Source organism: Pyrus communis, chromosome 10 (assembly GCF_041283825.1).
Source record: "Pyrus communis isolate YQ-2024b chromosome 10, ASM4128382v1, whole genome shotgun sequence".
NCBI lineage: Eukaryota > Viridiplantae > Streptophyta > Magnoliopsida > Rosales > Rosaceae > Pyrus > Pyrus communis.
The window spans coordinates 30544038-30571703 of NC_142574.1; the positions used below are offsets into that span (position 1 = coordinate 30544038).

The following is a 27666-nucleotide window of genomic DNA, read 5'->3' on the forward strand; positions in this document are numbered from 1 at the left end:
GCGATCGCGTCCAATGGTACTGGCATCGCCAGATCGAAAGAGCCTGCAAATCGCGAGCTTCTGGTTTCAGCGAATTTCCAAAATTAGGGCTCTTCTTGTTTGAAATTCGGACTGCTACGATGTCAGATTACGAAGGCGTCAGCAAGGTTCTTTTCTAAATTCCCTTCTGTTAATTTGTTAACCCAATTTCTGAAACTATGCTTTCTCGTTTAATTTGTCAATTTGTTCATTTTCGATATGTTAATTTGTCGAATCGGATTAGATTTGGGTAAATAATTTATTTATGGTTTTCCAGAGTAAGATGTTATTGTTTCTGTTTGTTAAATCACTTAGGGCATGAAATTAGGCAGTAATTTGGTATATTTGAGTATGAATCCCTTTTCCTTAGAGGAAACGATGAATTTGAAATGAATTACTTGATTTGAATGCGAAGTAGTTGTAAAGAGTGATGCATACGTAGTTTCGGATCGCGATTTTCTGTTGTGTATGTTTGTGTGACGATTATCGAATTGCTGAGTGATGTTTTAATTGCCTCTGCCTCAGCACAATTCTCGTGGATCAGAACGTGAGAGCTCGTGGAGAGATCGAGAGCGAGACCGAGGTGACGATAGAGCAAAAGATGGTGACCGTTATACACGGGAGTATAAGGATAAAAGTGGAAGATTTGACAGAGGGAGAAACTCGTACGATGGCCATTGCCGCGGTAGAAACCAAGATTTCGACAGGTTAAACATGTGCTTCTTAATGAAATAAACTTATCCAAGTTGTTCGCATAATCTCAATTGCATTGTGGAGTTATCAAGTGAAGTTGTTTTTTCAACTTTAGGTTTGCTTACGTTGTATGTTTATCTTGTAGGCATCGTCATTATGATCAAGATAGAGAAAGGATGCATAGACATAGATCACGGTCACGTTCTCCTTCTCGCTCAATGGACAGATCTCCTTCTTGTTCCCGTTCAAAGAGGTTCGGGAAACTTTTACATAAACATTCACTTTCATATTGTTATCTTGATCATGACACATCTGATTGTCTTTTTAGTTGATGAGAAATATATCTTTCTTGCTCCTTTAGGTTATGCATTTCGTGTTGAGTAATGTTGTTCAAACATTATTTCCTATTTCAAAAGCTTTAGCTGGTTAAAACATAATATGGATGCTGTTAGTATTTTTTCATGAAAGCCGCATTGCTCCGTTGATCTTGCTGAAATCCTTGTCTATAGCAAGAGTACAAGTGGTTTTGACATGGCACCACCTGCTTGGTCAGTGCTGCCTAATGCTTCCGTTTCAGGTTTGGATCTGACTACTCGATCACCAAATTCTTGTCAAAGTATATTTAGCACTTTCCATTCGAGAATAGCTTCCTGACCTCCTGTTATTTATATGAGCATGCTAGAAGTTATCTTTCTTATTGTTTTACTCTGGAAACTGAGAGCCATTGTTGTGTTGTTTGGTTGTTGTTGTGTTGTTGTTTGTATGTGTTTGCTTTTATGGTTTGGGTAAGAAGGCGATTGGCATGACTACATCAATTGATGTTCAAGGGAGAACCAATGGAATGATTAGCTGGACATTCTTCTCCTTCGACTGATACAGTTGACATTTGGTTGACCTACAGATATTTCCCTACCATCCGCAATGATGGAATTTGTTTCTTTATTATTTCATGGTATATCTTAGGTATGAAATTTTAGCTTTTTCAATGTAAAAGATACTTCTGGGCTTTCAGATGGCTTTCATTACTAGTGTAGTTGTGACATATTTTTTCTGTATAGCTATACTACTGATCCTTCTGTTATTGCTTCAATAATAATAATGCAGGACAACTGTCAGGTATTCCACAAACAATGCCTGGAGTGGTACAAAATTCATTACCTTTTGGGGCATTGCATGTACGTTTCACCAGTATAAGCTTCTATGGGATCTTGAGTTCTATTTTTCTTTTGTGTTCTTTGTGAATAACTCATATGCTTTTGCTTGTTACAGATGGCTCTTCCATTGATGCCAGCTCAAGCCATGACTCAGCAGGTAAATTTATTGTATTTATGTTCATATATATAAATTTGCAATTTATTTTTCTCATAAATACATGAACGGTGTCTTTGTCATTGGCCGATGAGCAGTATATATATATTTCTCTCTAGCAGGCTACAAGGCATGCACGTCGGGTATACGTTGGTGGGCTTCCTCCCTTGGCTAATGAGCAGGTTATAGTTCTGGATTCTTTCCCAAGTCATAGCAAGTGTTTTGACTCTATACTGGAGTGGAGATGAACAGGGAATATAGGCTAAAGTTTGATGCCATTTGTGTCATCACTCTAGAATCTAGGGATTTACTTTGTATATAAGGAAGCTTATAAGGTAGCTTTCTGTAGGTTGTTACAGGGCCATCTGCAATGGGTTACAAATAAGCCAAAATTTTGATTAACCTATTTTTGAAATTCTTGTTTGCCTCTTTCTTGTATTCTTTAAAAGACTTTGATGGAATGTTATCTTTTTGTCAGACAATTGCCACATGCTTTAGCCAAGTCATGGCTGCCATTGGAAGAAATTCTGTTGGTTCAAGTATGTGTAATCATAGTCTCACTTTAACTAGGTTCAACATGTGCCTTAATGTATTACATGATTCAGGATCTCATGGGTTTTATCTGAGAGCAATGTGTTTTCTAGTATCTGAACTTGCAGGTGATGCGGTTGTAAATGTCTATATTAATCATGAGAAGAAGTTTGCATTAGCTGCAACACTTGGTCCCAGCCAACCAAGTCCTCACCTTAACTTGGCTGCCGTTGGTCTCACACAAGGGTAGGTCAATTTCGGTTTTTCAATTTGAAGACTACTTTAGTTTCGTACTCTCTATAATTACTTTTGAAGTTGTTGGATTTGAGTTGTAAAAGTCTTCTGTTGTACTAATTTTGCATTTGTTTGGCAGTGCCGTTGGTGGAGCTGAGGGACCTGACCGTATCTTTGTGGGTGGGTTACCTTACTACTTCACTGAAGCTCAGATTAGAGAATTGCTTCAATCCTTTGGGCATGGGCTTAAATTTCAAGCAATCTTGACATTCCTCATTTGTGATAAAACCATAGTTGCATATTCTAACTTCGTATTGATCACTGCAGGCCTCTCCATGGTTTTAACCTCGTGAAGGATAAAGATACAGGAAACTCTAAAGGATATGGATTCTGTGTTTATCAGGTACATACTCAAAGGCCTGGCTTTGATTTTGATTGTTACTTTTTCAATTGTTTGTTTCTTCTCAGTGATTGATTTTAGGCCGTCTCCTTTCTCTTTTATACCTATATACTGTTTTATGATTCTTGGAGGTCACTCCTAAAAATCTGCTCGACTGATGTTCTAGAACTTGAGGATCCAACTGTGACAGACATTGCCTGCGGTGCTCTCAACGGCTTAAAAATGGGTGATAAAACTTTAACTGTCCGGCGTGCTACTGCCAGGTTGTTATTCTTTCAAACTGAAGGGCAAGCCTGATTTTTTTATTATTCAAGCCAAGTTAGATAATTTGGAACCTTTTTGCAACGATTTTACAGCAACGGGCAGTCTAAAACAGAGCAAGAAAACATCTTGGTACAGGCACAACAGCATATAGCCATGCAGGTAAGGAATACACATCATTGGTTCGTTGTAAATGTTTTTCGAATGCACTGTTGACTTATGTCTTTCGTTGTAGAAAATGGCCGTGCAGGTTGTTGGCTTGAATCTTCTAGGAGCTGGAATGGCAACTATGGCGAGTGGTGAGACACCCACTAAAGTCCTATGCTTGACTGAGGTAGTTGACATTTATTCAATACTATGGTCAATCGTATTCAAGCTAAAAATTAACAAAACGAGGTTAAGAAGATTAACAACTTCAGGTCGTGAAGATCGAAAATCACACTCGGTTTTATCCTAATCTCACACAATTCACAAGCTTTGCTACACATAAAATAGCCGTACCTACAAGTGGATTGAAGACCAGCCCATATGAAAAATTTAGGATCCATCTTAGTACTATGTTCTAATGGTATTCTTCTTTTCTTGTAAATGTGAGGTTATAAGTTCGATTCTGGCCAAAGACGAATTTAAACCATATTATTGTGAACTTATTGTGAGGCTAAAGTTACCCACTCCACTTTAGTGGAGATGATATTGGTTTTTTTTTTTTTTTTTTTTTAAAGAAAAAGAAAAAAACAGACCCATCTGGGATTGGCTACCATAGCATCTCTGTAAAACTTGACTTATACATTTTTGTATTCTTGCATCTTTTGGCTTGAGCTGTGTCTGGGCTCACTCTCTAGTCCTGAAAAAACAAAATCCAAATGCAAATGTGTTTTGTTGTGTTTTGAATTCGTAAAATTGAAAGGAAGAAGACGATAGAAATATGTAAGTGTTACGAAATTCAAACTTTAAACATGAAAATTAAAATTTCACGATACTTGAGAGTAATATAGTAAAAATTATATAGTATTATTATTAAGAATACATTCGTTGTCAATCATGACGTGGAAATTACCATTTCGTACTTTTTCTCTCGCAAACTTCCATCTCTTGGAACAGATGTTTTTTAATTTCTTTTATTTTTCAATATAAATGTATGATATTTCTGTTCTTTCTTTTTTCAAGTGACTACAATCAAATAAAACAGAAGCCTGTGGTCATTTTGCCAGAAAAATATTGTTGTTTGTTTGAGGCTTGTCGGTACTAATTGATAAATTTTTAGTTATGACGGGAACACGGATGGTACGCCATGTGTTTTTATGCAAGTGGTGAAAAATTTTATTTTTTAAGTTATTAACTTTTTAACACACATATCTCACAATTTATATGGAAACACGTGGTGTACCGCATCATGTGAAGGTCACATTGAAAGTGCTAATTGGTACCTCTATATAAAGAGGGCATGCATGTTCATTGTTGCAAGCAACCTACCATACCATTTATGCAAGCCATGAACACTCATCTGCTTCTTTCACCCCCTACTACAGTTATTGACCGTCGACCTAATGATTTGTTCCCAAAGAAGCTGTCCTCCCAAAGTAGCTGTGTAAATCGGAAGGGAAGGCGGAGCTGCTCTGTAGGCTACAAAGGAGCAAATGGTGCTCACAATATTAACCCTACCTGCCGTATCAAGCCGGAGGCCGACGAGGATAGGAGAAAAAAAATGGACAGGAGAAATGTGTTAATTGGTCTTGGAGGAGGTCTTGGTCTTGGAGGAGCAGGTCTTGGTCTTGGTCGTGGTCTTGACACCAATCCATTGCCCTCTGGTGCACCAATTCCCCCTCCGGACTTTACCATGTGCGGCAAGACTACGGGCGAAGTAACAGGACTTGATTGTTGTCCGCCAACAAGTGAAGTCAAAACTCCCACTCCCTTCAAGCCAGTAGCGCCCCCAAAAAGCTCAGTCCGCACTCGGCTAGCAGCTCAGAATGCTGTCAAGGATCCTGACTACATAAAGAAGTACAGAAGAGCCACTGAGCTCATGAAGGGCCTTGACGTTGACGACCCGCGTAATTTCTGGAACCAAGCTAATGTTCATTGCAGCTATTGCGATGGTGCGTTTAATCAAAACTTAGCTGGGTACAAATGTCTGGAGATACAAGTTCATAGTTCGTGGCTCTTCTTTCCCTTCCACCGCTGGTACCTCTTCTTCTACGAGAGAATCCTCGGTAGCCTTATTGACGACCCGACTTTCGCTCTGCCATTTTGGAATTGGGACAGTCCAGATGGCATGTACTTGCCTGAATTGTTTGAGCTCCACAACGGCGCCTCCCCTCTGTACGACCACTACCGCAACACCAAGCACCGGCAGAAGGATTTCTTGCTGGACCTCAACTACAGTGGTACAGACGTCGCCCAAGACCCAAAAACGCTAATAGATAATAACCTCAAAACCATGAACCGGCAGATGAATACCAAGGACCGGTGCCTATTCTTTGGGCAACCTTATAGGGCTGGCGACTGTCCAAACCCCGGTGCAGGAAACATTGAGCTTGTACCCCACAATACGGTCCACAACTGGACCGGTGACCCCAAGTGGCGTGCGGAGGACATGGGAAACTTTTACTCTGCCGGTCGAGATCCAATCTTTTTTTCACACCACTCCAACGTGGACCGCATGTGGCACCTGTGGATCGAGAAAATAGGAGGCAAGAATTTGGAACAAGATGACTGGCTTAACGCCGAGTTTTTATTCTATAACGAGAAGAAGGAACTGGTGAGTGTTAACGTCCAGGACTCTCTCGACATTGGAAAACTCGGCTATGCTTACGAAAATGTTGACATTCCGTGGCTCCAGACCAAGCCAACTGCACGTAAACCAGCGAATAAGGCGAAACCTGATGGTTTAGGACTCCAAGATCAGTCCTCTGCAGCTAAAGGTGGATTCTCTTTGGACTCCAAGATCAGCATTGCGGTGCCGAGACCAAAGCAGGGCGTGGAGAAGGCGGAACGAGAGGAGATATTGATCTTGCGAGACATTAAATTTCCGAGCGACCAGGGTTTGAAGTTCGATGTATACGTGAATGATGATGCCGACACGCCTAGTCAGCCCAGCCAGAGTGAATTTGCGGGGAGCTTTGTGCATGTCCCGCACAAGCACAGCATGACTTTTAAGACCAACCTGTATTTGGGAATCACGACGTTGTTGAAGGACGTGGGAGCCGATAAGGCCGCTAGTGTTGTGGTCACTTTGGTGCCAAGGTACCGGAATGGGCCGGTCAGCATTGGGGGCATCAGCATCGAGCAATCTTCTTGTGACTGATTTTCGTAATGATTCTTAACGACAGAATCCTGGGAGTTAACTATTAAAACCCACGCTATAGTATATACATATGAATAAACCATGATCTGTCGTCTAGGTCAATGCATGCATGCATGCATCCCTGTTTACCTATGTATCCTGCTGCTATTCCATCTCCCATCTCTGCCGGCTTTAATAAATTCTCTGAACTTTTTATTACTCTGCTTTTATCTTGGTTAGTGATTTTTTCGAGTTTCTTCTCCGTCAAACATATCAAACCCACGATCAGATTGCAGAAAGCAAAATAAAAATTAACCCAAACCCACAATTAAAACATTATAAAATCAAGAACAAGAAAATTGATTATGCAAATGGCCCCTGAGGAAAATAATTGTAAGTTTGATTGATGGGAAATTTGGATTAGAGGGTATGAATCGTATGATGCTGGCTAAGAAAGTTAATATTAATAATTTTGTTTTCTCATTGTATTTGGTTTAGAAAACAACAGGTAGGTGGCTAGGAAGGGGAGCCTGCCATGGAAGACAGGAAGAGTGGCAACGATAAGATGCAAAGTAGTCTAATACAATATTCTCACGTGGCCTTATTAAATTTGTCAGATTAGTCTAGCGGTCCAGATTGTTTTAAATGCGTGTAATATATCGCATCCAAATGAGAGGTTTTTTTGTGCATAATTTGTCACCTGATGCTATTATTCAATATATTAATTGTGTATATTATAGACTTCGGGTAGATAATAAATAATAAATACAATGTTTTTTTTTTGTTTTAATTTTTTTTTTTTAACAAACAGTATTATCTACAGAAAGGGATGGGCTTAGCCTCACAATGGGCCAGCAATAATGTAGTTCAAATTCGCCTTTAACGAGAATCGAACCTGTAACGACCCGTCCTCAAATTTAACGGGTTTATGAATCCAAAAGATGTTTTTTTTTTAAATCACTATTTTATATTATTATTATTATTATATTTTATTTTAAACGTTTAATCAGATATTTTAAATATAATATTAATATTTATGGTGCGTGGGGCCACACCTCATCCAAAGTCGCTCACGGCTCCACGTGTCCCCTTCCTAAGCTCTATGGAATCTCTCCCGAGCTCTCTCTGGAGCTCATCTCTCTCGGCTCATTCCCTCTCTCTCGAAGACTCTCGAACTCTCTATACGTGCCTCCCTCAACTCTCTCAACTATCTCTTCACTCTGTCTCTCCTACATCTCCTCCTCACACTCTTTTTTTTCTCTTAGTCTTCTCCCGCATCTCTCTCTAACTCTCTCCTCCCCTTACATCACCGACGTCGAGGACCACCACCACTCATCGTCTACTCCGGCGAGCATTGCCACCACAACCCAACCTTCCACCTTGTCCTATCTCTATCCCTGAACCCATAACTAAGGACAAAACTGTGGAAAATCCTTGTATCGAATAGCTCCGGCATCGAACGGGATGTTTGACGAATTCACAATGTTACTCCAACTTGGGTAAGGATCGAGAATGCTCAAACCCCCTTTTTTAATAACTTTTTGGTGCGAGTTATGAGTTCCTTGTCTGTTTTGGCAATGAAATTGTACAGAGATAACTTGGAGAAGTTATTTCCCAAATTCCCGCGAAGCCCAAGATGTTTGGAAGCTATTTTCGACTGACTTCGGCCACATCGGGGGACCATAATGGTATATTCTTGTTCCTAGCATTCTTAATATCATTTTTGCCTTTTTGACTCGTAGAAAATGGTTAAGTTTTGAAGCTAATCAAAGCTCGGGAATGTTTTGACCAAAATCTGGCCTTCTCATCCATTGGGTCCGGCAACCCGTGAGCGCAATCGGGTTAACCCAACCCACAACCCAAAACAGAACCGAACCCAACATCTGGCCCAACCTGGCCCAACCCAGCACCCAGTCCAACCCAACAAACCCGGCCCAAACTAGATGCAATCCAACTTGGCCTAACCCAGATGCAATATGACCCGAAACCTAGTGACCCGACCCAATGGAATATTCTTCGAAATATTCTCTGGAATATTCTGAGTTGATCGGCTCGGCATCTCGGTTGACTTTTTAGGGTCAATTGTTGACTTCTTATGAAATTTACCTAAACCCCACTTAGGGTAATTCGACGCCTTGATTCTAAATCTGTGCTCCGTTATCCCAGAATCGATCGTTATAGAAGGGTTTTACTAATTGGTCCCTCACTTATGCTTAGGTACGATTACTATCAGAGACTCCGATTTTCCTAACTCACGGTTGCGACCTCGTAAGTATCTGTGAGCGAACCCCTTCTTAAATTGCATGATTTTTATTAAATGCTAGGCTTGCATTCACAAAAAGCATGATTTCATGATTTTACGTTTTATACATTATTTATGCTTTATCGAATTTACGTTTTACGAAACGTCTAGAATTATTGGATTTTCGTTTATGAAATACTACGAATTTGTGAATATGATTTATTATGGATTTATGGGATGAGGCTTTGAGCTTTTGAGCTCCAGTGATTTGATATGAGTTTTTGAGATACGTTTTCTATGCTTATCTAGTGGGTAATCATACAACACATACACACAACCTGAGTATGTATACGTCTATGGCCATATGACACAGCTGAGGATATTTATGACGTACTCCCAGCTTCACTGGCAAAACCAGTGTCGAACAGTTTCACTAGCCACGGCTAGTACAGTGTGTTATGTAGATATACTCTAGCATAACCCAGAGTCGGACAGCTTGACCTTCGGGTGATGGGGCCTACCATATTTCTTCACTGGCGTAACCTAGTGTCGTACAGCTTCACCTTCAGGTGATGGATATGCCTTCGGGTGATTATGATATCCCTAGTTGAGTATATCGCTGAGTTATTTTACGAGATTCTTTATATTTGCCTCTGGGCGTTTCGATAAGACTTTGAAGAGATGGTTTTATTGCTACAAAGAATTCTTTTGGGCATGTTAGAGTTTTCAGAAAAACCTACTATGTAGTATTATATGATTTTTCAAAACAGGAGGTTAGTCTCATAAAGAAAATGGTTTTCTTATTATTATTATTATAAACTATGGTCCACTCACCTTTTGTTTTTGCGCCTCCTTTAGGATTTAGAATCGAGATGTACGATCCCGGCATCAGGGCACTTCCACATGGGTATCTTCGAGTCTTCTCAGTGTAGTACCCATTCCTTGATTCGTACCTTCTTATAATAATTCTTCCACATTATTCTTGATTAGTTGTATACTCTGAACATGTTTCCACATTTGCGTATTTCTTTTTATTTACATATTTTTATTTACTTTTGTTTACTGATACCACTTGCATGCATGTTAAAATGGCTTCGTCACCCTCGGATGTCGGCCAACACATGCCTATCCTGGTATCTAAGGATATCGAGGTCGGAGTGTGTCAAAACCTATATAATAAATACAATGTTATAAGTGTATCGTCAACATCGTTTTTATTTCAATTGCAGTGTATTGGTAACATGACGTTATAGTGGTCACAAAAAATATTCCCATCCCTGCGTATGAATTATGTTTGGTGGCTGTAATAATATGCTTTTGGACTGCTATTTCACATGACAACTGCACTTCATGTGCTTATTTTTGGGATTTAGCTTGCTCCTTCTATTGATATGGTTGTTTGACGTTCAAAATTGGAAGGTTAATTCTTCATGGGTGTGGATGCTCATCAATACTATATTGGGAGATCAATTTTTTGAAGCTTCTGCCTGTCCATGGCCTTGCGGGTAACAGGGAGTGGAGGTAAGTTGACAAATGCCAAGCTCCTTGTACCAGTCTGCAACTTCGGAACTAGTGAATTGTAGCCAGTTATCTGTAAGTATGGCATGGAGAATACCAAAACGGCATATAATGTTTTGGCAGCTTTCTTTTAAAAAAATTAAAAAATTAAAAATTAAAAACTGATTGTTTATTATGTTTGAAAGTCTGTTGAGGAGAAGTATTCTTGGCAGAATCCTTTTTGGCGATATCTGTGTTCGAGGGTTTGGAATTGTTAATGCGACTCTGAATAAAGTTAACAGACTCAACTTTCTCTTTTTCATCTCCACTTCCTCACTCACACAGGTAGCAATCAATTCATTGACATCTCATTTTTCACGCAGTGCATTATAAGAAAATAACTTCGAGTTGAGTGTAGCTATCGGGCAGTGAATTCATAATAACAAGCACCGGAAAAGTTTCAGATATGGGCACCTCTAATGCTTTAAGCTTTCCAGCAATATCAATCATTTTGAGAGCATATCCACGGACACTTTGAACACCATCATATCTCATGGTTGTCAAGGAGTTCATCAAGTTACTAGTTTCAGTCTTCCCCGACTCCTTGTACCCTTCCTTGATTGACTTCAGAAACTCCTTAACATTTGTTGCATCAGGAAAACCTCGACGCACAACATCAGTCATGGTCCTCTTGATGGTCATCAGAGAGATCCTTTTTTACTTTTGCCATTTCTCATACTTCGATCTCTGACTTGTACGTGGTACTTCCATCAGCAGGCAGGCGCTGGTGGTTCATCAACTCTCAGCGCCAAGTCTATATCCATGACGCACAACACTATTTTCAGATCCTGCTTCATTTCTTGTAGTTGATCCAGTGAGAGGTCGGCCGTGTTGAGATTCATGGAGGTTCACAACTGAACACATAATATGTAAAGAATTAATCTTTAGTCCCCAAAACCATATGTTATAGATTCAACATCTTTAGGTCGAAGAAGAGTGAATAATTTCTCTTGATCTTAATACGGTCATAACCATATGTGTTTGAATTTTCTGTAACCATGTAGCACACCTTTGTGGTTAGAAAACATGGTTGAATTATTATGCCACTTAAAATTCGAAACATGAATAATAAACCTTCTTTAGATGATTAGTATTCATGTTTTAAATTTTAGTGCAAGTACTGATGTTCAGATCGTTGTAAAAAATACATGCATGAACAAGAAAAGGTTTAGGTAATACATGTCCATAGATGACTTCCCTGATGATCTGAAATCAGTCCCTAATCTGCATACAATGGAAATTGTTCTTGATGCTTTCGACAATAGGTTAAAAGGTATGTAAAAGCTCTAATACCAAATGTTAGAGTATGTGATGCTGAAACCAAATCACGATACAACACTCACTGTATGCACTACTCAATCGATAGGGCTTGAGACTTCCTGTATTGCACAAAGAATATGAGAGCAGGGACCTGCTTTATACTGGAGATGGTGGTGTTCAGCGGGATACTTCCCATTATGTAATCCTTATCAAACTGATCCTTATTACTGTAAAACTACAGTATCCATATCACATTAGACAAACTATTCACATTAGGACTCCTCTAGCTACATTATATGTCTACGTACATTCCTTAATAGCTTACTAGTATAGCTAACCCTAACTTTCTTATCCCAAGACTTTAAGCACATGCAAAACAAGTGTGCAGCTCTAATAAGACTTACATACTCAAGCATGCCATTTAAAATAGAGTAATGCTAAGTTTCCAAAAAAAAAAAAAAATAGAGTAATGCTAAATATTAGTGAGACCACAATTTTGTACCGTATTAATAAAATAAAAAATATTAGGGAAGCTACTTTTTTGAACCACATTGGTCTACCATTTGAAGTGGCATCCTTAGCATTACTCTAATAAACCATTTGATGCGGCAACCCACTAGATGTATGAAGTGCCTTGGCATAAATGACCCACGTAATTTCTGGAGCCAAGCTAATGTTCACTGTGCCTATTGCTAGGCCTCATATCATCGTTTAGAATAATAGATCCGCGGGCCGATTGATTTAATATATAGATACGGAGATAAAAAGTTCCTCTATCAAAAAAAGGTAAGGAGAGAGTTGAATATCAGAGGGCGAGACAATTAAGATTACAAAATAATAAGAATATTATTAAATAAACAAGAATGTTAAAATGGCTACAAAATTTCAAGAGACTATATCATGACTAACTTAATTTCAATTGAATAGCAAGCATGCTATTTATAATAAACACCTAACCCTAATAGGTAAGAAACCAAAATCCTAATATTAACAGGCTAAGCCTAAAAATCGAACATTAAAGTAAATACTAATATTTTCCAACATCCCCTATCAAACTCATAGCAGTATACAGCATGGGTTTGCAAACAAGCAGATGCAGACTGGCTTCGATATGCGGACAGGCAGGCAGGCGAACTTGACTTGACTTAACTTGACTGGCGAACTAGCAAACTTAACTTGACTTAACTTGATTGGCAAACTAATTCTTGCTGGCAGGCTGATTCTAACTAGCAAACTAATTCTGATTGGCTAGTATTGAGAGTAAGGAAGAACTCGTGACTCATCACTTAACATATAAGATTTCCATATCTCAATTGTAGCAATGAATGAACAAAAACAAAGTATTATCACTCGAGTAGTCACATATTTAAGTACTTGAGTGGTTACAGAATAATCCTACAGGCCAACAACTAGTGGGCCTCCTATTTTAAACCAAAAATGCCAAAACATCCCATTCCCATGTGGGCCTCAAAACCGCCAACTTTTTCTCTTTCCTTTTTCTTGTTCTTCCTTCTGTTTTTTTTTTTTTTTCCTCCTCTTTTCTCCTTCTTCCTCTTTTTCCTTTCGGTTTGTTCTTTTTTTATTGTTTTCTCCTAACAAGTGCAACCATGGGCGGATTCATATAGGGACCTCAAAGGTCCCGGGACCCTCCTAAAACCTGAAGAAACACTTGTGATTGACCTTTGGAACCTCCAACAATTTGGGCAGGTGCAGCGGAAAGACTTGTTGCCTTCATGGATGTGCATGCAGCAGTGTTTATAACGAAGAAGAACAGGTTTCTAATTTTTGTTTTAATCCTCCAAATCGTCGCAACCTCCCAACTTTAAAATCAAGTTACCCTATCCCCTAGCACCATTTGCCGTTGCACCACCTCTAGCTGCCTAATTTTATTTCTTCCAAATTCATTTAAGTTTTTTAATCCTAGACTTTAGTCTCAACTCTCAATTGTAATATATATGTTACATTAACAAATTTCATCTTTGTAGAATCATTAATTGATGCGTTATGTTGCTAAGGAGAATTTGTTGGTTTTATTACCTTTGAAATTAATCTTGATTATTATTATTTTTTTAAAAGCGAGATAACTAGTGGTAAGCCACGGTTATCCACCTCTTATAAGGGTCTAGAAGACTCACAGAGGCATTTCAGCTTTCTCCTGGCCACGGTCAAGCAGACTCACTAGCTTGGAGCCTCGAAACCGGGACCTCCCTGTCTTTTGTATTTTGAGAGCCGAAATTCGCGGCCTTACCATTGAATCACTTTATGCGGTTGATTAATTTTCATTATTCAATTAACCAAATTCAATAAAAAATAGTGATATGGAACCAAACTAGTCTAATTTTTTTTTTTTAATTTTTATCTTGGGACCCCCCGATCTTGAAATACTGAATCCACCACCAAGTGCAATAATCCTCATACTGCATCGGAACTCTATTACAATCGTCAGATCAATAACAAAAACAGCAAGGACAAAAAATTACCGACAGCAGTTGCAAACAGTTCGATTGGCGTGACTTTTGGTTGCAGGCGGCAGGGTGACAACATCGTGCGATGGCGATGAGATTCTGGTGTAGCACTGGTTCAAACTGACGCAGATGCAGCAAGTGCAAGTTGAGGGGTTTCTGGGTAGGATCTGGTGTGTGCGGTGGCTTCGGTTACAGGCTTTAGGTTCTGTCTTGGCTCCAATGCGGCGGGGCTCTCGTGGCTTAGCGCGATGACATTTTTTTTTTCTTTTTCAAACTAAACTGACGACAATTTAAACAACGAACAAGGCAGAGAAACAAACTGATACGAAATAAGGGCAGATTAAATTTCAAATGATCAAATCTGCTCTGGTCAAGTTGAATATCAAATGCGTGACAATCAAGAATACAAAAATAATAAGAATATTATTAAGTAAACGTGTGAAAACTATTTGACAAATGTAATATTATAAATAATTAAATATCATTTATTAATATTTTTTTCACATTTTAAAATTTTATCTTCACACTGGAGTGTAGTATTGTTGATCAGTGTGATACAATATCGGAGAATCGTAACATTAATAATGTCACTAAAGAACTAAGCAAGCAAACCATCACGAGGCGATTTGGTGGTTGAAGATGAATTCAATACTTGTATTCCACACATCATGTTCGAGGTTCGATTCATCGCACCGTTAAATGGTTAGGAAGAAGTTAAAATACCTATGTGAGTCTTTTTAATCCCTAAAAATATGGACTAACGTGATAAAATCACCTCTTTTAAAGAAAAAAAATATATATATATATAAACAAGCATGTGCTGTATTGATGTGGCAAGCCAATCCAAAGTTTATGGCTACAAATTCTACATACCCTAACCACATGTATACTCTTTGCATGGTCCACATTCTAAATATTTTTCAGCCGAATATCTTCGTGTAGGTGCAATTAATATGAAATATTATGTCACGAGAGTGACGTCAATAAGAAAGGGCCGTTTTACTAATACCCCACATTTTATGACTACGCCCTACATATTTAATATATCTCATATTTATTTTTTAGATTAAAATTTATCTTAACACACTTCACTTATTTTCCAATACTACCTTCACACCTCACATCTCATACACCCCACAATCATCAACTAACCACACATCAAACTCTTCATCTTTTTCAAACAAAAGAATAATCCACATTTTAAAGATATCCAAGTACTCTTTCAAATTTTCTTAAACAATCATGTTAGATTCTAAAAAACCTAATGGACAAATGGCAGGAACTGTTCTTATAAGGTCATGTTTATTTGTGTAAATGGCTTTTCCCGTTTGTGTTTTCAGATTTAAAAAAGGAACACATTTGTTTGTTTAAAACTGCCAACCGCCATACATTATTTTATGAAAGATTATAACCCAATTCCAAATTCCTTTGAAAGGTTATATGTCTAATGGCACTGCTCCAGTTTCTACCAGCCAAGAAACATTGAATTTCCTCATCATCAAACAACGACAAGAATATTACATTTAGTTACATCCTAAAATTTTACAACATTCTCCACTAGAATTTACACAATCACATTCCTAATCTAATAGGACTACAACAATAAGAATATTATTAAGTAAACGTGTGAAAACTATTTGACAAATGTAATATTATAAATAATTAAATATTGTTTATTAATATTTTGGGTTAATCTCTATTTATTATCCTTAAGTTTCGTGGTTTTCAACATTTAGTACATGAAGTTTTTTTTCGTCTCAGAGTCATACCTAAAGTGTTAATTTTGAGACAGTCCCATACATCTGTTAAGTTTCATGTTAGAACTTTTGTTAATTGATAACGTGGTGCCCACTTGGACAATTATTGGACGCCACGTGTCAATATGGACCCACTTTAATATTAAAAAATTATAAAAAAATTAAAAAAACACAAAAATAAAAATAAAAAAATTAAAAATAAAACGTCCGTACCCATCTTCTTCCACGCACCCTCTCGCTCCCTTCCCTCTTATGCAACCCCAATCCTTCCCTCCCTTCTCTCTTCTGCACCTGCACCACCACCCTCCATTCTTTCCTCTGCAACCTGTACCCACCCTTCCTGCACACCCAACCTAACAAAACCCAATTGACCCAAATCCCTAATTTGGATAAATTCCCAAATCCCTAATGAGGACCTCCACCATCTCACTCCTGGCGAAGCAGTTCTTAACGATTTTCATCTTCATCAGACGGTCCTGAATCGGCAACTTCAGCCGCAACACCCTAACTATACCCATCATCTTCATTTTTAGATTTTATCACACGCTGGAGTGTAGTATTGTTGATCAGTGTGATACAATATTAGAGAATCCTTACATTGATAATGTCACTGAAGAACTAAGCAAACAAACCATCACGAGGCGATTCAGTTGTTGAAGATGAATTCAAGGCTTGTATTCCATACATCATGTTCGAGGTTCAATTCCTTGCACTGTTGAACGGTTAGGGAGATGTTAAAATACCTATGTGAGTCTTTTTAATCCCTGAAAATGTGGACTAACATGATAAAATTACCGCTGTTAAAGAAAAAAAATATATATCTAAGCAATCATATGCTCTATTGATGTGGCAGGCCAATCCAAAGTTTATGGCTACAAATTCTACATGCCTTAACCACATATATAGAATCTTTGCATGATCCACGTTCTAAATATTTTTCAGCCGAATATCTTGGTGTATGTGCAATTAATATGAAATATGACGTGATGAGAGAGACATCAATAAGAAAGGGTTGTTTTACTAACACTCCACATTTTATTGACTACACCTTACAGATTTAATACATCTCATGTTTACTTTTTAGATTAAAATTATCTTAATACATCCCACTTATTTTCCGATACTCTTCACATCTCACATCTTATATACCCCACAATCATCAACTAACCACACATCAAACTCTTCATCTTTTTCAAACATAAGATAATCCACATTTTAAAGATATCCAAGTACTCTTTCAAATTTTCTTAAACAATCATGTTAGATTCTAAAAACCCTGATGGACAAATGATAGGAACTGTTCTTATAAGGTCATATCTATTTGTGTAAATGGCTTTTCCCGTTTGTGTTTTTAGATTCTAAAAAGGAACACATTTGTTTGTTTAAAAACTGCCAACCGCCATACATTATTTTATGAAAGATTATAACCCAATTCCAAATTCCTTTGAAAGGTTATATGTCAAATGACACTGCTCCAGTTCCCACCAGCCAAGAAACATTGAATTTCCTCATCATCAAACAATGGCAAGAATATTACATTTAGTTACATCCTAAAATTTTACAACATTCTCCACTAGAATTTACACAATCACATTCCTAATCTAATAGGATTGCAACAATAAGAATATTATTAAGTAAACGTGTGAAAACTATTTGACAAATGTAATATTATAAATAATTAAATATTGTTTATTAATATTTTGGGTTAATCTCTATTTACTATCCTTAAGTTTCGTGGTTTTCAACATTTAGTACATGAAGTTTTTTTCGTCTCAGAGTCATATCAAAGTGTTAATTTTGGGACGGTCTCATACATCTGTTAAGTTTTATGTTAGAACTTTTGTTAATTGATAACGTGGCGCCCACTTGGACAATTATTGGGCGCCACATGTCAATATGGACCCACTTCAATATTAAAAAAAAAATAAAAAACACAAAATAAAAAATAAAAAATAAAAAAAATAATAAAATAATAAAAAATAAAACGTCCGTACCCATCTTCTTCCACGCACCATCTCGCTCCCTTCCCTCTTATGCAACCCCAATCCTTCCCTCCCTTCTCTCTTCTGCACCTGCACCACCACCCTTCATTCTCTCCTCTGCAACCCGTACCCACCCTTCCTGCACACCCAACCTAACAAAACCCAGTTGATCCAAATCCCTAATTTGCATAAATTCCCAAATCCCTAATGAGGACCTCCACCATCTCACTCCTGGCGAAGCAGTTCTTAATGATTTTCATCTTCATCAGACGGTCCTGAATCGGCAACTTCAGCCGCAACACCCTAACTATACCCATCATCTTCATTTTTAGATTTTATCGCACGCTGGAGTGTAGTATTGTTGATTAGTGTGATACAATATTAGAGAATCCTTACATTGATAATGTCACTGAAGAACTAAGCAAACAAACCATCACGAGGCGATTCAGTTGTTGAAGATGAATTCAAGGCTTGTATTCCATACATCATGTTCGAGGTTCAATTCCTTGCACTGTTGAATGGTTAGGGAGATGTTAAAATACCTATGTGAGTCTTTTTAATCCCTGAAAATGTGGACTAACGTGATAAAAATTCCGCTTTTAAAGAAAAAAAATATATCTAAGCAATCATATGCTCTATTGATGTGGCAGGCCAATCCAAAGTTTATGGCTATAAATTCTACATGCCTTAACCACATATATAGAATCTTTGCATGATCCACGTTCTAAATATTTTTCAGCCGAATATCTTGGTGTAGGTGCAATTAATATGAAATATGACGTGATGAGAGAGACATCAATAAGAAATGGTTGTTTTACTAACACTCCAAATTTATTGACTACACCTTACATATTTAATACATCTCATGTTTACTTTTTAGATTAAAATTTATCTTAATACATTCCACTTATTTTCCGATACTCTTCACATCTCACATCTTATATACCCCACAATCATCAACTAACCACACATCAAACTCTTCATCTTTTTCAAACATAAGAATAATCCACATTTTAAAGATATCCAAGTACTCTTTCAAATTTTCTTAAACAATCATGTTAGATTCTAAAAACCCTGATGGACAAATGATAGGAACTGTTCTTATAAGGTCATATCTATTTGTGTAAATGGCTTTTCCCGTTTGTGTTTTTAGATTCTAAAAAGGAACACATTTGTTTGTTTAAAAACTGCCAACCGCCATACATTATTTTATGAAAGATTATAACACAAATTCCAAATTCCTTTGAAAGGTTATATGTCTAATGGCACTGCTCCAGTTCCCACCAGCCAAGAAACATTGAATTTCCTCATCATCAAACAACGACAAGAATATTACATTTAGTTACATCCTAAAATTTTACAACATATTCCACTTTTCTGCCTATTTCTTGGATTTCAATTAGAGCAGGGCTTTTCAAAATGTCAATTTTATATTCCATTGTTTAAATATTTCTTAAATGTGAAAACCAACGAATGAACGAGGAGCAAAACTTGATTTTATGTTCCGTTCATCAAATGCAATTTTCATCAATGTATTTGTGTTTTTAGGGTTTTGTTCTACAATAGAGAGTAAGAGTGTTGTAAGGGCTTGAACAATCATTTCATATTAGAGTTATAAGTTGTTTAGTATTAAAGTTTTTATGTAGAGTGTATTTAACAACATGTGGGATGTTAATTAAAAAAACCATAAAAAAATATACTTTGATTGTACGTTATAATTTGGCGAGAGTACAAATTAGACGTGAGTATTGATATTATTACAGTAATAGTTTAAATACTATGTGAAGCTCCTAAACTGTTAACCAAAATTTAAGAATAAATGAAAAAAGATAGACAATTGTATAAATCTCTTATCAAGTCTTAAGTCAATACAAGTACGCGGTCATTATGCGTCAAAGAAAATCACCACAGCCCAACAAATTCATGGTCAATTCAAGGCCGGCATTCATGTACGTTAGCACCAAAATATGTAATTTACAAGTTGACAACAAAAAAAATTGCAAATAAAACATTTTCTTAATCAAAATATCCCCCTCCCCATTCCTTGACTATTTATTTTCGACAAATGTAACTCGTTTATAAGTGTTTTTAAAATGGTTAAACGTGCTGCAAGAAACACCAACTATGTACTTTTTAGAATCCAAAAATATTTTTTTAAAAAACGTTTTCAATTATTTTAAAAACAATTTCAAATAAGCCCATAACTACACTAATTAAAGAGTGTTTAGATCTATTGGCTCTTTTCCAGTTTAGCGGTTTTGGTTGGGGCTTTTTCTTTGTTGCATGTTGATTTGTTTTGCACTACGACACCTTCGTCAAATTCAAGACGAAGTTAGTTTTCTTCGGGCGACTACTGATGTGGTCATTGACGAGGTGATGGCAACGGTGGTGTCGAGCTATGCGGGATGAGGCTTAGGTTTTTTTTATTTTCTGCATTTTTTGCCGATAGGCCTTTTGATATCCCCACCTTATTCGGCTAATTTGATGTACGTGTACTGGGCCTTTCCCTTTCAATGAAGTTGCTTGCTTTGTTTTCGGCAAAAAAAAAAAATTTAAAAAGAATGTATCACGTTAGAGTATGAGTTTAATTTTTTACTTTTACAATGTTAATTTTCAATAAAATATCACTTGTATTAAAAAAAAACATTTGTGAACATGAACCTTCCAATATCCAAATCGTTTTCCCTCAACCGCCGAAATAGAAACAACCTCAGAAAAGAGAGTGAATTTTCCAAGGATCCATCCAAATACGCGGCAAGATTTTTTATGTTTTGTTTTTATCAATATGAGGACATGAATTTCCATGGCTCACACATCGCACACGTGGTCGTGAATATACACATGGCTCGTTGAATAGTCAAGTTAGCCTTAGATTTTTCATCTATTTTTCATTGGTTTGAGAAACCTCCAAGACTAATTTAGGATTTTCTATTAGATAATTATATGTCAATTTCCTAATAATATAAAATCATTATCGTTTCAACTCAAAAAAAAACAAAAAAATATATCGATATGGTAGCAAATTATTGGGGATGGTCCAACTTTATCCAAAAAGTAGAGGTTAAATCAGCAAAAGTATTGTCATACTCGCATCAAATTAGCTGGGACGATGGTCCACAAACTGACCATGATTTTCAGAGGCCATTTTTCAGGCTTTAACTAAGTCACAGTCAATCCTGAAATGTTTCATGCGTTGATGCATCAGCGCTCGGGGAATACATTTTAAGGGTGGGCACTTGAAATCAAAAACCGAAACACGAATCAAATCGAAATGTACTGAATGGTTTGGTTTTGTGGTTTTGAAACGGTTGCAGTTTTGAAACCAACCCGCAAAGTGGGAAACGGTTTGGTTTTGATTTTGGCTTTTGAAAACCGCACATCAAATTAAATGTCATCTTTTAAATGGTTGTTTGTTAGAGTCCATACATTTAGTATTGGACTCAACTACACTAGTATGTCATTCTTTTCCACCCCTATTCTATTCGACAATTATCACTTATCAATGCAATCTTTCGAAGAGGAAGAGCTATCTTGCATTTCTTTAGGAAACTAAATAATAGATTAACAAAATCATCCCCAGCTTCTCCATAACAAACCATGTTCTTGGATTTGATAACCATAAGCTTATCAGCAGATGGTGCAAATTAACACTTGCATTAGGATTAACATGTCATTTAATTGGTGCAAATTTACAAAAAACGTTTTTGGTATTTTACCATGTTAGTATTAACATTTAAAGGTGCAAAAACAGGGGTGTGTGTGTGTGTGGAGTTTGAATATTTGTCAATTGTTACAAGCAAATATGGTGTGTTGACTTATAAACAATTCTCCTATCCTCCTCATTTACATGTTCAATGTAGGCTTTATTATGCTAATCAGCCTCTACTGCAAAATACAAATGTCCTTCGTGGCCAAGTGAAAACATGCAGACGTTCCTATTTTATTAATTTTCAGCATAAATTAACACTTGCATTAGATAGGTGTAAATATGTATTGTTTGAAAAATGAGATCGTCTTATACAAATAACAAAACAAAGGTGTAAGTGAATAGTACCAAGAGTGATTTTTCAAGGTAAAAAATATCCTTAACGTTAAAAGTGAATAGTAAGAAGATTGTTTAAATAAGATTCCTTATTTTATATGCTAGTCAAAGCAATTCCACTCGTTAAAGGGGCAAGGGCAACTCAATGACAATGTACTATTACTCTTTTACTCGTTGAACACTTTTGCTCAAAAAATTAAATTTATAACGAAAATCTCGGACACAACTAAGTCCAGTACAATAAAAGAAGAAAGCATAACAAGCATTCATCGAATAGGCTTTTTTGTTAATGTGGCAACTGGTGCGAGTTCACTGGCTGAGTTAGGCCCGTTTAATATAGCGGGCTAATCTGAAGAAGCGCTGTTTTTTACATGTGGGCCTGGATTAAAATTACCGAGTCGGCGCTGTCCAATCAGGCCCAATAGCGATAGCGTCCAATGGTACTCGCATCGCCAGATCGAAAGAGCCTGCAAATCGCGAGCTTCTGGTTTCAGCGAATTTCCAAAATTAGGGTTCTTCTAGTTTGAAATTCGGACTGCTACGATGTCAGATTACGAAGGCGTCAGCCAGGTTCTTTTCTAAATTCCCTTCTGTTAATTTGTTAAGCCAATTTCTGAAACTATGCTTTCTCGTTTAATTTGTCAATTTGTTCATTTTCGATATGTTAATTTGTCGAATCGGATTAGATTTGGGTAAATAATTTATTTATGGTTTTCCAGAGTAAAATGTTATTGTTTCTGTTTGTTAAATCACTTAGGGCATGAAATTAGGCAGTCATTTGGTATATTTGAGTATGAATCCCTTTTCCTTAGAGGAAACGATGAATTTGAAATGAATTACTTGATTTGAATGCGAAGTAGTTGTAAAGAGTGATGCATACGTAGTTTCGGATCGCGATTTTCTGTTGTGTATGTTTGTGTGACGATTATCGAATTGCCGAGTGATGTTTTAATTGCCTCTGCCTCAACACAATTCTCGTGGATCAGAACGTGAGAGCTCGTGGAGAGATTGAGAGCGAGACCGAGGTCAAGATAGAGCAAAAGATGGTGACCGTTATACACGGGAGTATAAGGATAAAAGTGGAAGATTTGACAGAGGGAGGAACTCGTATGATGGCCATCGCCGCGGTAGAAACCAAGATTTCGACAGGTTAAACATGTGCTTCTTAATGAAATAAACTTATCCAAGTTGTTCGCATAATCTCAATTGCATTGTGGAGTTATCAAGTGAAATTGTTTTTGGACTTTAGGTTTGTTTATCTTGTAGGCATCGTCATTATGATCAAGATAGAGAAAGGATGCATAGACATAGATCACGGTCACGTTCTCGTTCTCGCTCAATGGACAGATCTCCTCCTCGTTCCTGTTCAAAGAGGTTCGGGAAACTTTTACATAAACATTCACTTTCATATTGTTATCTTGATCATGACACATCTGATTGTCTTTTTAGTTGATGAGAAATATATCTTTCTTGCTCCTTTAGGTTATGCATTTCGTGTTGAGTAATGTTGTTCAAACATTATTTCCTATTTCAAAAGCTTTAGCTGGTTAAAACATAATATGGATGCTGTTAGTATTTTGTCATGAAAGCCGCATTGCTCCATTGTAATCTTGCTGAAATCCTTGTCTATAGCAAGCGTACAACTGGTTTTGACATGGCACCACCTGCTGGGTCAGTGCTGCCTAATGCTTCCGTTTCAGGTTTGGATCTGACTACTCGATCACCAAATTCTTGTCAAAGCATTTGTAGCACTTGCCATTCAAGAATAGCTTCCTGACCTCCTGTTATTTATATGAGCATGCTAGAAGTTATCTTTCTTATTGTTTTACTCTGGAACTGAGAGCCATTGTTATGTTGTTTGGTTGTTGTTGTGTTGTTATTTGTATGTGTTTGCTTTTATGGTTTGGGTAAGAAGGCGATGTTGAGTTGGCATGACTACATCAATTGATGTTCAAGGGAGAACCAATGGAACGATTAGCTGGACATTCTTCTCCTTCGACTGATACAGTTGACATTTGGTTGTCCTACAGATATTTCCCTACCATCCGCAATGATGGAATTTGTTTCTTTATTATTTCATGGTATATCTTAGGTATGAAATATTAGCTTTTTCAATGTAAAAGATACTTCTGGGCTTTCAGATGGATTTCATTACTAGCGTAGTTGTGACATATTTTTTCCGTAAAGATATACTACTTATCCTTCTGTTATCGCTTCAATAATAATAATAATGCAGGACAACTGTCAGGTATTCCACAAACAATGCCTGGAGTGGTACAAAATTCATTACCTTTTGGGGCATTGCATGTACGTTTCCCAAGTACAAGCTTCTATGGGACTTGAGTTCTATTTTTCTTTTGTGTTCTTTGTGAATAACTCATATGCTTTTGCTTGTTGCAGATGGCTCTTCCATTGATGCCAGCTCAAGCCATGACTCAACAGGTAAATTTATTGTATTTATGTTCATATATATAAATTTGCAATTTATTTTTCTCTTAAATACATGAACGGTGTCTTTGTCATTGGCCGATGAGCAGTATGTATATATTTCTCTCTTGCAGGCTACAAGTCATGCACGTCGGGTATACTTTGGTGGGCTTCCTCCCTTGGCTAATGAGCAGGTTATAGTTCTGGATTTTGTTTTGGATTCTTTCCCAAGTAAGAGCAAGTGTTTTTGACTCTATACTGGTGTGGAGATGAACAGGGAATCTAGGCTAAAGTTCGATGCCATTTGTGTCATCACTCTAGAATCTAGGGATTTACTTTGTATATAAGGAAGCTTATAAGGTAGCTTTCTGTAGGTTGTTACAGGGCCAACTGCAATGGGTTACAAATAAGCCAAAATTTTGATTAACCTGTTTTTCAATTTTTGAAATTCTTGTTTGCCTCTTTCTTGTATTCTTTAAAAGACTTTGATGGAATGTTATCTTTTTGTCAGACAATAGCCACATTTTTTAAATTCTGTTGGTTCAAGTATGTGTAATCATAGTCTCACTTTAACTAGGTTCAACATGTGCCTTAATGTATTACATGATTCAGGATCTCATGGGTTTTATCTGAGAGCAATGTGTTTTCTAGTATCTGAACTTGCAGGTGATGCGGTTGTAAATGTCTATATTAATCATGAGAAGAAGTTTGCATTTGTGGAGATGAGAACGGTTGAAGAAGCAAGTAATGCAATGGCATTAGACGGGATTATATTTGAGGCATGTCAATTACAAGTTATCATTACAGTTTTGTTTTTTGTTTGATCTGTTTATAATCGTCATAGGGGAAGGTGTCAATGGTAAAGTCCCGTAAAAGAAGAATGTGAGGGTAAAATAAGAAGCATAACTAGTGTAGAACTGAAATGTTATCATGTTTATCGGATCAAAGCTTTTCTAATTTCAGTATTATCAAACCCATTAAGTAGGTTAACTCTCTTGGGTAAGGAACCCTATCAAATTTATAGAGAATTATCATAAATATGCCAAAAAAAAAGAAAAAAAAAAACATATTGAGATTTGTATTTGTTGGTTATGATGGGGCTTAGGTCAGAATCTTTAGATAATGTTTTAATCATTCTTCTGTGTGCTCTGTGGGTATGGAGGAAATATTTCTTTGTTAACATGCCCCTTTTGATTATCAGGGGGTTGCTGTGAGGGTAAGAAGGCCAACAGACTACAACCCTACTTTAGCTGCAACACTTGGTCCTAGCCAACCAAGTCCTCACCTTAACTTGGCTGCCATTGGTCTCACACAAGGGTAGGTCAATTTTGGTTTTTCAATTTGAAGACTACTTTAGTTTCATACTCTCTATAATTACTTTTGAAGTTTTTGGATTTGAGTTGTAAAAGTCTTCTGTTGTACTAATTTTGCATTTGTTTGGCAGTGCTGTTGGTGGAGTTGAGGGACCTGACCGTATCTTTGTGGGGGTGGGTTACCTTACTACTTCACTGAAGCTCAGATTAGAGAATTGCTTCAATCCTTTGGGTATGGGCTTAAATTTCCAGCAATCTTGACATTCCTCATTTGTGATAAAACCATAGTTGCATATTCTAACTTCGTATTGATCACTGCAGACCTTTCCATGGTTTTGACCTCGTGAAGGATAATGATACAGGAAACTCTAAAGGATATGGATTCTGTGTTTATCAGGTACATACTCGAAGCCTGGCTTTGATTTTGATTGTTACTTCTTCAATTGTTTGTTTTCTTCTCAGTGATTGATTTTAGGTCGTCTCCTTTCTCTTTTATACCTATATACTGTTTTATGATTCTTACAGGTCACTCCTAGAAATCTGGTCAACTAATGTTCTAAAACTTTAGGATCCAACTGTGACAGACGTTGCCTGCGGTGCTCTCAACGGCTTAAAAATGGGTGATAAAACTTTAACCGTCCGGCGTGCTAGTGCCAGGTTGGTATTCTTTCAAACTAAAGGGCAAGCCTAAAGCCTGATGTTTTATTTATTCAAGCCAAGTTAGACAATTTGACTCATGTCTTTCGTTGTAGAAAATGGCCATGCAGGTTGTTGACTTGAATCTTCTAGGAGCTGGAATGGCAACTATGGCGAGTGGTGAGACACCCACTAAGGTCCTATGCTTGACTGAGGTAGTATCACGGTTGAAAATGAAGTTATATAGAATTCATGCTTTTTGTTTGTATATTTAGTTTTGGCACCCTACTTTTAAAAAATTTAGACTTGTGGATTATGGGTTAATATTTGATTGTTCCTACTGGCTGGTTCTTGTATTTTCTCGTGATAAAGGCGATTACTGCTGATCAACTGGGTGACGATGAAGAGTATGTCGAAATATTAGAAGACATGAGGGATGAATGCAGCAAATTTGGTAGTTTAGTCCTAACCTGTTTGCCTGAATATTTTTTATTTAAAACCTTTGGTGTGTCTGTGGAAGATGTTTGATGTTTTTTCAAGTGAATTGTTGATTGTAGGGTATTTAAATTTGAGTGCCCGGAACTTTAACAGGTTCCCACTGCTTGACTTTTGCTATGGTTTTGATTGGAACTGGGAAATTTCTCGTGTGTTGAATGATTAGGAACTCTTGTGAATGTTGTTATTCCTCGTGCGGATCAAGGCGGAGAACAGATTCCAGGTGTTGGGAAGGTAAAACTCTTGTGCTGCATCCACTTACCGTGCTCTTATTGACGTTCTCTTTTCTCGGAGTATTGTATATGTAGCTTGTTTCTCATTATAATTATACGACGCTTTTAGGTGTTCTTGGAATATACGGATATTGGGGGTTGCGCCAATGCGAAGAATGTACTCGGTGGGAGAAAATTCGGAGGTAACAGTCAATGCCGTTTACTATCCAGAAGAGAAATACTATATCAGGGACTACAGTGCATAAGAGTACTAAGCCCCCCCGGCCTAGGTTTTTATCGTTTTTGTTGCAATGTAAAATAGCTGTACGTTCCAAAGCGAACTTTCGGATGTCGGTTATGGTTGCTCAGGGAACCGATGGCGTGCTAGCATAATCGACGAGTGCCTTTCCCGGCCTTCGTTCTCTTGATGTTTTGATGATGGCGTGGTTTTTTGGCCATTTAGGTTGGTTTGTATTAGTATGGAAGTGTACATACCGTTTAATATACTCCTCAGAGATTAATAGTGGTCTTCTCATTTGCATAGCAACTC

The 27666-nt window shown here is 37.3% G+C and overlaps 3 protein-coding genes across 4 annotated transcripts; all 3 read left to right on the forward strand.

The window, feature by feature from the left end:
• Positions 1-27663, forward strand: LOC137728816 (splicing factor U2af large subunit B). The gene is made up of 17 exons (XM_088678335.1): positions 1-146; positions 544-725; positions 857-964; positions 1221-1288; positions 1816-1886; positions 1981-2022; positions 2142-2201; positions 2498-2558; positions 2664-2796; positions 2924-3022; positions 3112-3187; positions 3359-3447; positions 3541-3607; positions 3681-3779; positions 26782-26863; positions 27071-27138; positions 27247-27663. Exons 1-17 carry the CDS (start codon positions 120-122, stop codon positions 27436-27438), a joined length of 1524 nt encoding a protein of 507 aa, XP_088534461.1. The 5' UTR covers positions 1-119; the 3' UTR covers positions 27439-27663.
• Positions 3565-6947, forward strand: LOC137728813 (polyphenol oxidase, chloroplastic). 2 transcript variants are annotated; one of them, XM_088678334.1, is made up of 3 exons: positions 3565-3607; positions 3681-3779; positions 4975-6947. In XM_088678334.1, exon 3 carries the CDS (start codon positions 5151-5153, stop codon positions 6747-6749), a length of 1599 nt encoding a protein of 532 aa, XP_088534460.1. In that variant the 5' UTR covers positions 3565-3607; positions 3681-3779; positions 4975-5150; the 3' UTR covers positions 6750-6947. The 2 variants fall into 2 exon arrangements, with proteins under 2 accessions (XP_088534460.1, XP_068323686.2); XM_068467585.2 differs by lacking the exons at positions 3565-3607; positions 3681-3779 and having other exon boundaries at positions 4914-6947.
• LOC137728815 (splicing factor U2af large subunit A) lies at positions 11707-27663 on the forward strand. The gene is given in 19 exon segments (XM_088677502.1): positions 11707-11800; positions 23020-23182; positions 23300-23407; positions 23666-23733; positions 24282-24340; positions 24434-24475; positions 24595-24654; positions 24972-24988; positions 24990-25006; positions 25112-25239; positions 25662-25777; positions 25905-25944; positions 25947-26005; positions 26095-26170; positions 26342-26430; positions 26526-26624; positions 26782-26863; positions 27001-27138; positions 27247-27663. Coding segments are annotated over 16 exon segments (1164 nt in total). The 3' UTR covers positions 26554-26624; positions 26782-26863; positions 27001-27138; positions 27247-27663.
• Positions 27664-27666: the final 3 nt, after the last annotated feature.